A 13,165-nucleotide genomic window follows, 5' to 3' on the forward strand; every position below is an offset into this window, starting at 1 on the left:
ATGGCGATATTAAGTGAAGGTAATAGAGGATTATGTTCTACATTGATGTGTACCGTGATATTTAATATTTATGAAAGTGATTGATGATATTGCTTACAACAGTGATCACTTTAATTTCTATTTTACAGTACATGTTAATTTGTATGTCGGAAAACATTTGAACAAGTCTTTATAATTCCGTAAATTCACCGTGAATAAGTGTACATACATGGCAGATTTTGTACACGTACATGTATGTCATTTCATGAAACTAGATAATTACAGCCTATGTCTGCGTAAAATTAGGAAACATTACAAATTTTTGTATGCCTTCCTTTTTCATATTACAGTATTTAAATCAATATGAATCACGATTATCTACAATTTACAATTATACAGCTGGGTGAACTGTATTTTGTAATAGGCAAACAGCGTAATATTACGTTAAAATTACGTTTGTTGTAAACATATTATCAGTACCTTACGATTTAAAAGTAACCTCTCATAACTCGAATACCTTGTATTCCTCGAACTATTTACATGGGTCCTTGGAGATTGAGTAAGCAGGATTTTACTGTATCACCAAAGCACAAACTGGGGAATATCATCTGATTAAGGCATTTCAGATTGGAAATTTATCTGTTGGTATAGCTGGTGAGTGTCTTAAGAGGACCGCCTATCGCAGTTGATGTATCATTTATGACATTTCGTAGGTATTAGGAATATGTCTTCGGGTCTTGTCAATGTCCGTGTACTGGTTTTCTTCTGTAATAACATAAAGAGGACAAGCATTATGAAAACGTCAAAATTATTATCATTGAATCAAAATACAATTTGCTATAATTTAACAAGAATTATAATTGTATATTTATATATTTTAACATATAACATACATATTGATATACAATAGTTCTTATCTTACCTACCTTTTCTTCGTTCCGTTTTAGTTGCGGTTCTCATTCTAAAATAAGAAAAGTAAGGTAATATATAACATATGCCGGCATTGTTCAGTTCTTTTGATATAAAAGAGTAATGTTATTTCGGCTAAGACTTTTTTCAACAAAACGAGAATCTCACGGAACATTGCAAAACTGACATAATCATCTGATCAGGATTTAAGACACAATGTTGTTAATTGTTGTATTAAAGCTTGGAACAAACTATATCTGCCCTGCAGGTAGGGCGTAAGAATTGTACCTGCCGCCCCCATTGCATGATCGTAAGAGGCGACTAAACTTGGGATCTTATCTTTTCTCTTCTTTCTTAACAACTTTCTTCTTCCTAATGTCTCCCTTGACACTGCCTCACTTTTGGCCTTTTGTTGAGCGTTCGCCCCTGTGAGGAAGGCTTTGTGTTCTGTCCCCTGGCCGAGACATATAAGAGTCTTTAAAAATGATAGTTGCTACTCCTGCTTAGCGCTCAGCATATTTGGAGTGGAACGACTGGTTCGCCCGTTGTCAGTATAATGTGACCGGATGGGGTGTGCTGCTGGGTGTCTTCGGCAGTATGCTTCAGTGAGATAGCACTATAAATCGGCAAAAGTTCCGGCCTAAATACGAACATACCGCAGCCTCCAAAAACACACATACGCACTCACCACACGCATGCATGTCGCACGCACGGGAGGCCGTCCTTAAAAGACCTTAGCTGTTAATAGGACGTTAAACAAAAGAAACCAAACCAAACCAAACTCAATGTTATATCTCCGAATTTTGAAGGCACATTTTAAATCTAATTCGAATATATGCATCGATTATTCAATATTTTCTTCATTAATATCGTATGCTATATTGTATTCAAGGTTATATCTCCAGAAGTTTATGACAGACTTTAATTCAAATTCATAATTCAATAATGCTTTACATAAAATTTAAAGAGAATTTACAGATAAATTGCATATTCGGCATTTGTATGCGTTTCAAAACACCCGAGATAGACTGGTTATAGGACACATACCGTAACATGCAGACGACGGAGATGACGGCTGCCACCAGACAGACTGTGGCAACAGTTGTAAGGGCAGCTATAGCTGTAATGTTATTGTTTTCGTCTGTTTCTGCAAGTTAAAAAACAAACAAATCATTAATAATGTCATAGGGCATGTAAATCATTCATGGGTGGAAATAAATGGCTGCTTGGAATATATTTGTTATATCTTTTTTAAATTTATTTTTACCGTGCTCAAGTAATAAACACTCCTTTTCATTTTGTGAACCTTTATTTATTAAACAACTATTGCGAAATAAGATGTAACAACTTATATTGATCGCGCTTGCAAACCCGGATGGATACGCGTTAGGGATTTTACTGTGGGAGGACACCGGAGTACCGGGGGAAAACCCACATGGTCGAGTAGGTGACCCTATACTTTTCCATGTCCTTTCGGGGAACCGCCTGTGTAAAAATGCAAGTGTGTTACCACATTTTATACGTGTGATGAAAAAAAGAACTAAGATATTAACTATCTAGCGATTTTATTCATTTTACAACAGTTGTCAAAGAGGCGATACCAACTATTGTGTGACCAAATGAGAGAAATAGGCGTTGAATTGAATTATTGAAACACACCTGGATACCACGGCACCTATAATTAATAGTGAAACAATAATACCACAAATAAGCAAGAAGATAATGTTTCAATGCTTCTAGGTATCTTAATGTTTCTGATGCTTACATTATTTCTTGACTGTGACTTAAATTGGAGCGATGGACCAAAACGCTGATTTATATATTTATGTCAAGCAATTTGATACAGGATATAAGGTGGAGATCTCTACAACGTTATATCCAAGGTATTATCTCATTGTGTGTAGGAAATGATCCAGAGGACAATCATGGTCATGGTCAAAAGGTTTTGTGAAAAAAAATGAAACGGTAATAAAAGACGATAATTTGGTAGCATGATAATGTCAAGGCTGAAGGTTGCTGACCATTATTAGAAAATTCTCCTTTGTTAAGGAGACAGCGTTGATGAAAATATTACATTTACTGATATTCAAGAGATGAGAGATTGTTCTTAATTCATATATTTGCTGGTTTTATGCTTAAAGGCAAGCTTGTTGAGTAAAAGTTGGCATATATTTATATATTAATACTGTATGCCGGTAAAACTTGACACGAGATCGTATTTATCGAACTTGATATAAAAAAAATCGCTGATTAACCTGTTTTTATTGAGCTCAAGGAAGCGTATTTATCCAATCTGAGTTTTATGTATATAATCAAACACAGCAATATAATTGTATTCAAGCTTGGATGTTGTACATTATATTGTTGAGACCGAATTTGATTGAGCAAGTTGGAAATTAAGTTGTACTTTGGGGTAGATAAACATATTAGGCTTACAGCGTGTGGCAGGCAATCACGGACATATTTTAAATTGTGACATATATTTTTGTCGAGAATTAGAAATGAATACACAGCTCAAGCCCGAGACTATTTTGAAGACAAGATTTTACAGGTGATGAATCCATCAGTTATAGATCTCCTTTCTGCGTCTAAATGCGTCTAACAATACTGGAAACACACAATAGTGGTGAATTCTGTCTTGATATTTCGGTTTCTGATTCACCAAGGAAGAATGCAAATGCAATAACATCGTAATGCATGAGGCAATTCTCGTACGTTAATGTGTTATAGAAAAGTTATTTTGATATATATAGTACATGCTATATAATGTCAACATGGGAACATTCAGAAATCTGCATTTTACAGATAAGGAAAATAGTATTTTACAAATTAGAAATGTTATGAAATAGCTTTAGTGTATACATATTTATTTTTATGAATAGTTTTTAATAAAGTTTTTGCTTTGCTTATGATTATTCATAAAAATAGTCATACACTGGATTGATTGCAACGGATATTTGTGTTTCTGTTTATTTATTTATTGTGAGCCTGCCTCGATTAATGTATAAATGCATAAAACCAAGATGTCTTTAATTTGCACGTTCCGTCATTAATGAATTCGAGATAGTTTATTTATTTTAAGATAATACCATACATGTATTTGTATCTAACAATTATTTACCCTACCTTCACAAGTCCTGCTTTCACAAGCCCCGTCATAGCGTCTACATTTGTTTGAGCCACATCCATCAGGACACGTCTTGTTGCACTGGTATCCATGCATTCCGTCTGTACACTCTTTAAAACATTCATACGAATATAATTCGATATACACATACGGTGAGTCATAAATAGGTTTTTGTACATGTAAGCGATACGGACATTTTGGAAATACATACCTGAACAGAACCCTGTGTCTTTCTCACAGAGGAGGTCTTTACATGTTGTCGAGCAATCCAAGTCACATTTCACACCGTGTTTTCCAGGTTCACAATCTCAATGGTAAAAACAAAAATTTTAAAATAATGAAACAAATAAGGTTAATATTTTCATAGAACATCCATTTTCACAACCAAATTTTGTTACGGTTTTTTTATTTATTTTTTTTCAGCCGAAGTAAAAATCCAGTTCCGACAATAAATTATATCTAAATTTGACCCGAATACTCGGGATATCTCTAAGCTATTTCACTGACTCCCAGATGAGGAGATTTGACTGAATATGACTAATATATGTTTACAAGGATTTAAGATGCAAATTACTAGGGAACATTTCGTTCTACATAGAAATGGATATAACATTCAGACTACTGATATTATATATTTACTTCTTACCGAAACACGATCCGGTTTCTCTCTCACACCCGTTGCTAGTACAGTCAGTAGGACAAAACAGTTCACACGATTGTCCATATCTACCGCGACTGCAGTCTAAACAGAACCAACAAAAACATTTGTCCATCATTTTCTCATTGTGAAGTAATATATGTGCTTCCATTAGAAAATTTCTCCCTGCGACATGAATTTTCCGCAGCTTTTCAAATTAATGTTCGCAGTGAAATTTGCTGATGAATTATATGTAGAAAACAATATTTCTCTAAAATTTCGTCTCCTGAAGCGACGAAGAAATTATGACGCAATGAATCGGTGATTACACCTATCCCCTTCCGAATCAATGAAATGGCAGAGCTTTTTGGCAGCTTAGAAACTAATCAAATATATTCCTGATATATGAATCGTCACCTGATGGTAGTTTAATGTATTTTTAATAATCATAAACCAAGGAAGATGTAATGCATAATAGCGCCTTGTTTTTTGTTTTTTTTTTTTTGATAAATCAGTTTTATATAGTCACCTTTGCAAGATCCACTCTGATAACAATCTTGGCAGATCCCAGAACAATCCTGAGTGCAGGTATCTCCCCACTTTCCAAAGACGCAATCTAAAACACGTTATGTCATTTTTCATTATCTGAAATCTTTGGTCTTTCACCATCATCGCATAGAGAATGAAAGCGTGTGCGATCCATAGCTACTTTTTACACAAATGCAAATTCAAAGTCTACCAAACTTGAATAGAGACTTAAGATCAGTATTGCTGATTTCAACAATAAATGTGTGTTAGTTTCAAAGCATGTATGCAAGGGATATTTTATGAAACAACTTACCTCTACAGAAACCAGAGTTCTTATGGCAGACCCCCTCACAGTTGATAGGACAATCTCGGTCGCAGACGTCGCCATACTTCCCTGGTATACACTCTGAATGCAAGAAGAAGTAGTGTCTTCTTTGGAACAAGCCTACTTTGTAGGTCATTAAATACAATTGGCAATGGCTGATTGGGTCCTTGAATAGCCTTTCAAAAGTAGTATACTATCAACTTTACATATTTTCTGAATACCCTTCTGTTCTATTATACAATGAAATATATATAATACCATCATTTCTAAGGTAGCAAAAACTCAAAAACTCAAATGAGTGATTGAGGGTTGGGGTCATTAGTGATAGAATAAAATATCTAGTTTTTTAAAATTTAAATTCTTCTACCCTATGCAATTGCATTTGGAAGCCAACAGTTCATCTTATTGATTATATGAATGCAATTAAGATTCCATACATTCTTCATACAACTGTACGTACAGTGCCGTGCCAAAAGTGAGTAGCCATTTTCAACGTCAAAAACGACGTTTTCGCCGTTACGTCGTATTTTAATCAAATGAAAGAAATATATTTTCAAGTAATATTGTTATATCATACATCATTTTAATCGTGATCATCATGTCTATAATCCGGAACGCGGAAGACGGTATTTGGTTTCATTTTTAAGCACCGTTGTCGATGTAAACAATATGGCGCCACACGGTAGTGAAATGTCACAGTGCCAGAAGCAGACGATCACAGTAATGCACGAAAGTGGAATTTCTGGACGAAAAATTGCTGAAATATTCAACAATTCAGAAGTTTCTCCAACGTTTTCACGATAGAGGAAGTTTAGAAAACAAGCCCCGAAGTGGTAGGAGCAAAATTACCACCGTCAGAAGTGACACTTGGCTTTCGCGGCTGATAAAACAGAACAGACGTCAAAGTTTTCTGGATTGATTGGCATATTTTAATGAGTTAAACCCCACTGAAGTATCTGAGAGAACTTTAAAGAGAAGACTCAGTGATTTGGATTATAAAAGATGCGCTGTTAGGAAGCGTACTACCATTTCAAAAGTGAACCGTGAACGACTTGTAAAATGGTGTCGAGATCATCGGACATGGACAGTTGAACAAAATTGGAAAAATATCATTTTTACGGATGAAACAAAGATTGTCTTAGGTCAGGATAGAAAAGTATATGTCTGGAGAAAACGCGACGAGATATGGAAACCGGAATGCCTTGGTCAGTATAGTGCTCATTCGCCACGATCAAATATTTCGGTCATGTTTTGGGGTTGTATAACTTTTCAAGGAGTGGGGGAATTGACTCCAGTGGAGGGTAATATTAATTCTGAGAAATATATAAATGTTTTAGATACACATTTGTGGCCAGTTGTTGCGAAAATGTTTGGAAATTCTTATTGGATATTACAAGAGGACAACTGTCCCGTCCATGTGTCGAGACAGACATGCCGGTGGAAAACGGAACATAATATTGAAACAATTCCTTGGCCAGCACAGTCCCCAGACATCAACATAATAGAAAATCTATGAAGATTACTAAAAATTAAACTAACAAACAGACTGAATGACATTAGGTCAAAGGCAGATCTGGTGAGGGTCGTTTCTGAAATTTGGAATCAGCTGGACCAGACAAGAATAAAGGCATTATATGAATCAATTCCAAGGAGAATACAGGCAGTTATTAAAGCAAAGGGGTGTATTACCAAATATTAACAAGTAAGTAACATTATTTTTGCTATTTTATTGAAAAAAAAAACGTCGAAAATACAAAGCCATCTACTTGACATTGCAAAATGACGTCGCGTAGAAGTGGCTACTCACTTATGGCACTGCACTGTACAGTTGAGTGTAGACTAAAGGTTACATCCCATTGCACTCCGAGTGCACTCCATTTTGACTTGGAGTGCACTCTGTTTGGACTCTAGGTAAACTTGGAGTGCACTCTGAGTCTACCTGGAGTCCTGTAAGACACCAAGTCTGCCCTGGGTATATAATTACATTACACATGTTACTTACATTGTATGATCTGTTTATATTATTATTATTTATCTTTGTTTAGTCTTATAGGAATATTTGTGTTTGGTTTCATGTTATTGATAACGCCTACATGTTAAATTTATATTTATTGATATGTATAAAAAGACAGCTATATAATTTGTGGCCTAATTAGGTTTCAACTATTAGGTTTTTATTGAAATGTAAATAAAATGTATTAGTTTATTATGAAATTTGAAATAAAAATGTTATTTTATTATGCATTTCTGAACAGAGATGTTTAACTTTGAAGGTAGTTTAATAATGTCTATATTATGTTAATTATTGGTATGCGAATTTTATAGCATTAATGAATAATATGTGTTTTTTTTTAAATAAGTGTTGTATCAAACGTTAGACAATCTTTCCATGAAAGGAAAATATAAGTACCCGGTGCAGGTCTGATGTGAACTGCTGATTGACTGGCAAGTAATTATAAAATAAACTAAATTAATTTAGTTAATTTAAATGTATCATTAAAACATATATTTACCATATATATTTACAAGCAATACCTGATTTATTGTTCTCATACAATGTTCACACAAGTATGTAGTTGTGTACTACCCACAATACTTGTCATTATATGTTATAATTGTCGTGCATGACTGAATCTGGCCAGATACACATGAGAGCTGTGCCAGGTGAGTTATTTAGTGGCAAGTCTCAGGTACTGTATACTGTGATGAAGCTGGGCAAAGCAGGGTGTGTAATCTAAGGTTGGCTTACTGCAGAAAATTACTATCAGAACCGTAAGATTATCTCCTTACTTGAAGGAAAGGATTTTATTGTAGCTCTCAAACTGAGTGGACCGCCCAAGGGAGATAACTGCGTGCAGACGTTAAGATTGCTCCGACAAATATATACTGTTTTGTTTGAAAACTAAATGTAGGCATTCATCAGCACATAACTTCCAAATGAAAGCAGTTCAATGCTTATATTTACATTTGACAACGATTTTTAAAGACTATATCCGGGAATTTTGCTTCTACGATGAATGAACAAATCATTATCGTCAAAGACGGAACAGCCTTTTCAACAGCCATCTTTCGTTATCGCCGACGTTACAATTATGACGCCACTATAATAATGACGTCATAATCAAGATTTGAAGTTATGGACTCGTAACCTTCAAGTGAGCTTGGTAAAGCTATATAGTGGGGCTGCAGTGTTAATGTAAATATTATACATTATATACATTCTTTGCTCTTGTCTAGTCAATAAAGCCAGCAGCAGTTAGTATGTGGGATGTTTGATACGTATTTATGAAACTTACACATATAAATTATATTAATGTATGGCGATTAACACGTTGACCTCTAATACTCTATATATATTTCTATTTTTATTCTATCAGGGATATTTAATTGTTTTATAATCATTTCTTATGAATGTTTTTGAAGAATTAATAATAACAAATTAAAAATTTCTGAACGAATTGATCATTCAAGCTATTTTATCTAGTTTCTTTAATTCATAAGAACATGTTGTTTGATAAATTCATACATAGTTTGAGTAACTAGTTTGAGATAAAGTATCTTTTGTGAGATATTTTTATAATCATGACTTTAAAATGTTTTTGAAATGGTACTGTAATGGGACTGGATATTATTTAAACATTATATACATCCTTTGCTATAGTCATATTATTTCAAAAGTACGATTATAGAAAAAGGTAAGGTGTGATGACCAGTTTCCATCTAACAATAAAGAGGTCATTACCTTGTTAGATGACAGTATACACCTGTCCAGATCTTCAAACCTTATAAGTTTAAATTGGAAAATGGGTCAGTATTAGGGTCAGTTTTAGTCTTAAAATTAAAGTATTTGAAATATTAAAAACAGATAGTTCCGATCCACGTACCGATTCTACATTTTGTTAGACCACAAACAACCTGTCAAATATATCTTAGTCTACACTCAGCTGTATCTGCTTATGGCGATCTAATTAAAAATGCTGAATAAGGGAGGTGAAAATAACTTGATCCTAACTATCTTTAAAAGACGTTTTGATTGAATTATGGAACGATTTTCAAAAGGGGAAAATAAGAGAAATATCACATTATATTCAAGAGCAAACAAAAACCAAAATGCACGATGTGTAATCAATATTAGACCAGGAAAGCTGCAAAATATTTAAAGGACATTTCTAGCAAAGGGAAAGGGGGGAAAAGAAAAAAAAAATGCTTTCAGAAATCAGCAGAACCCGCGCAAAGTGTTTAATCTATAATCTATGAAGCATGGGCTGCTAAAACACTTGGGTGTCGTGAAAGTTTCTCAAATGTTTGACAATAATGGTAAAATGTGCGAAAAAAAATTGCGAAAAAAAAACAGAAAGAAAGTATTGTTAGAATTACGACTACGTTCAATATCGGTTCTCTGACAATCAATTGCATCTTTCAATGGTGTTTGGACGCAGTAGCCCGAAATAAGATGAGGCCATTATTTACATAAACAAAATTACCTTAACCTATTAGTGATATTGACGTACTTGTATAATTGTTAATACCTGTACATGATCCATTCTTTGAAATACAGCCATTGCCACAGTCAGCAGAACAGTCATGATCGCATGTATCGCCCCATTTCCCTTGACGACAATCTAAAACAAACGTGTCACATGTATATATATTAAATGTAATCAAAGAATTTCTAATCGGATTCGTGATTTTACATACAAAGTGAAATTCAACAGCTGATAAATAATCAGCTAAATTAGAATTTTATATAGCTGGAAAATAAAAACAAAATATATTGACTTTCTTGGCTATTTAAATGACATCGATAAGACATTTTTATTGACTAATTATCAATGTTTATCCTTTGAAAACATTTCAGCTTAACTTTCAATTTATGATGAATGTACTTACAAAAGCAGGAACCACTTGAAGCGTCACAGTTGCCACCGTAACAGTTATCGGAACAGGATTGATTACAGTCGCCATATCCGTATTTCTCTCTCGCACAGCCTCAAAAATGAAAAATGAGGACATTATGGTTTCACTCAACACATTTCTTAAGTAGCTGCCAATAAATGAAGTACTGTGTGTGTGCTAATTATCCAGTCAGTATGTGTCAAAGCATTGAACAAAAAACATTTAAATTTAATTTTTTTTTTTTATGATTTTAAATTTTGGCGGGAAAAGAATAAACTTATCGGCCAATGAGGTAGTGTTTCACCTGAACCAAGTTCCTTAAAGTTATAATCTGCTGATGTTTGTGTGGATTTATTTGAGGAATTAACGTTTGAATTAGGTACTTCATTGATACCAGAATGAAGATTCGGAAAACAAATACATACGTTCCTATTAAAATAGAATGTGCCCGCCATATTCACATTCTTGTGAGTGTGTATGTTGGTATGTTGGAGGAGGGGGTGGGATGGGTGGGAGGGGGGAGGTATGTTAAATATTCTCATTCTGTTCTTTAATAGGGATATATACTTAGGTTTCTCTCTTAATATGCCTATCTATGGGGAATAATTATCACTGCTCTTAGGTTTGCGAGGAAGTCGTAATTATCTCTCTATAAAGTCGTCTGGTGGGGAATATTACCCATAAATATTCAAGCCCACTTCTACGGCAATGTGAGAGAATGAAATTTGCTAGTTGTTCTAAAAATAACACATTTTCAACTTTTGGCGACAACTTACACATTTTCGCATCTGGATTCTTTTCAAATAGTGCTTGGATTATGGGGAATCGGAGGAATCCCAATAAAACCGATTATTCCCCACAATGTTTGTCAAACGTCTAATTATATTCCCCATATGCATGGTATTGCGAGTGCTCTCTCTCTCTCTCTCTCGTTTGTTTTTAATCTTTCTACGTACGCATGTGGGTTAATGTTGCATTTATAATTAAAAAGAACAAAAAACGTCATGTTTTAATATAAATTCAATATTTAATGATTTCCCGGTTAGTTCTGTTTGTTTTCTTGATCGGATTTTAATGTTAGGTGTCCAACGTCTTTATCGGGATGTTTTCGTCGCTCCTCGTGTTCTCGCGTGGTCACGTGACCGGCACGAAGGACTACATTAACACTTGGTCGGTAAATATGGCCAGAGCACCCGACCCACGTATTTTGTCGTACAAACAAATATGATACACTTATTCATCGTGCTAAGAAACCGAGAAAAAGTGCTGTACATTCTTCTATTTATTCAAGTATGGTTACATAACGGCGTTATAAACTGGTGTTAATTGAAGAAGTGCCGGTTAATTGACTACTTTTTAAGTAATTTTGACGATGTTTGTCATTTTCGTAAGAATGTACAGCACTTTTCGTTGTTCTCATACAATTACCTTCACGCTCTTACCTGTTTCATAAGTATTGATTTAGGGTAGTCGGGTGCTCTAGGACGATTCATAGAGCAAGTGTTAATGTTCATTCTCCAATATTGGAACTCTTCAGTGTTTTAAGTATCGAAATCGGCATATAGAAACGAACAAACGTTATAAACGAATGCAATGGATCGTAAATAATTCAATTTAATTATTTACAGATGATTTCCAAACACATAAGGTGTGGTTAGAAGTTTTCGGCTGTACACATGCAAGTTTGTAAATTTGTCACTGTGATAAAACCACTGTCCTCGTCGTTGCCATGACAGCCGATCGAAGCTGCGATCACGAATGCACTGACAAAGTGAAAGTTGAAGTATTTTTCGCAACATGCCCTTTAAACTTAAAATTATATTTACACCTCATATTGATTGGGGTTGTTTAATCATACCTGATCAATTGAATTATCAGAAAACTAACAAAAACACTAAAAAACACAGAATGAAGCCTTCGTGTCAGGCAGTGCAGGCACAACGCGGGATCTGTAAACAATGTGACGTCATTGGAATGTACAAGTTGCAACAATGTACAACAATGTATATTTTACATGAATACACTAATGAGCAACAAAACGGGACGCAACATTAACCCACATGCGTACCGAATACTTGTACTTCACAAAGCTCCAGGTAAGCCAAATTATCGTACCATTCATGTCTCTTTGGATTACTTCGGGAGTTATAGATGGTCACATACTGGGCTACATATGGGCATTGATTTGTTATTATCAACTTCACTGCAGAAATATCACTACTTGTATCTTCGTAGCAAAGGACACCTAGTGACCAGTCAGTGGTGTTGGACAAATATAGTTGATAACCAGCTAGTCGAATTCTCATGTCGTAAGTGCTTTCTTCTAAAAAAAAATATCAAAAAGTAATTTAATATATGCAAGTGTTGTTTATTTCTAGATAGTCAAAAATGGAGTGAGAATCAAATCTGCAAACTTCATAAATTGTCTGGTGTCCAGTCACTGCTGATGGTAACCAGCAAATCCTATGTACACAATTTACACAACACATATAACTTGTATCTTCGTACTCATGTAATGATATATAAAGAAAGTTGGCTTGGAAGTCTAAAATGCAGACGTGAAAACACGGGTTTTAATCTTTTCTGGTCAGGGTTTCCGACTTCCGGTAGCAAACAGTTAGCAAACCGTTATTGACAGTGCAGCTTTCGCTTAACTTATTACTTTATGTTAGTCCGACAACAGTTTGGTGAAAATATCATATGAAATCATTTTACTTCCTTTTACTGTTGTTCACTTGTTGACTGATGAAAGGAATGATGCTCA

At 34.6% G+C, this 13,165-nt stretch overlaps 1 protein-coding gene across 1 annotated transcript; it reads right to left on the reverse strand.

The window, feature by feature from the left end:
- Positions 1 to 532: 532 nt before the first annotated feature.
- On the reverse strand, positions 533 to 12,712 carry LOC117326095 (cell death abnormality protein 1-like). The gene is made up of 11 exons (XM_033882713.1): positions 12,470 to 12,712; positions 10,396 to 10,494; positions 10,035 to 10,127; positions 5,494 to 5,586; positions 5,182 to 5,268; positions 4,662 to 4,757; positions 4,227 to 4,322; positions 4,015 to 4,125; positions 1,936 to 2,035; positions 906 to 940; positions 533 to 744 (listed from the first exon to the last, which is right to left on the reverse strand). Exons 1-11 carry the CDS (start codon positions 12,705 to 12,707, stop codon positions 677 to 679), a joined length of 1,116 nt encoding a protein of 371 aa, XP_033738604.1. The 5' UTR covers positions 12,708 to 12,712; the 3' UTR covers positions 533 to 676.
- Positions 12,713 to 13,165: the final 453 nt, after the last annotated feature.

The sequence above is a fragment of the Pecten maximus genome, chromosome 4 (assembly GCF_902652985.1).
Source record: "Pecten maximus chromosome 4, xPecMax1.1, whole genome shotgun sequence".
NCBI classification, from domain to species: domain Eukaryota; kingdom Metazoa; phylum Mollusca; class Bivalvia; order Pectinida; family Pectinidae; genus Pecten; species Pecten maximus.

What these genes read in the sequence shown, in the direction of transcription:
- LOC117326095 (XM_033882713.1), bottom strand. Translation starts at nt 12,707, where the DNA reads ATGAGAATTCGACTAGCTGGTTATCAACTATATTTGTCCAACACCACT. An exon ending in AAAGAATGGATCATGTACAG is followed by an intron (nt 5,587 to 10,034) that starts GTATTAACAATT and finishes TCTTGCATTCAG; the next exon opens with AGTGTATACCAGGGAAGTAT. An exon ending in TGAAAGCAGGACTTGTGAAG is followed by an intron (nt 2,036 to 4,014) that starts GTAGGGTAAATA and finishes TTTAACTTGCAG; the next exon opens with AAACAGACGAAAACAATAAC.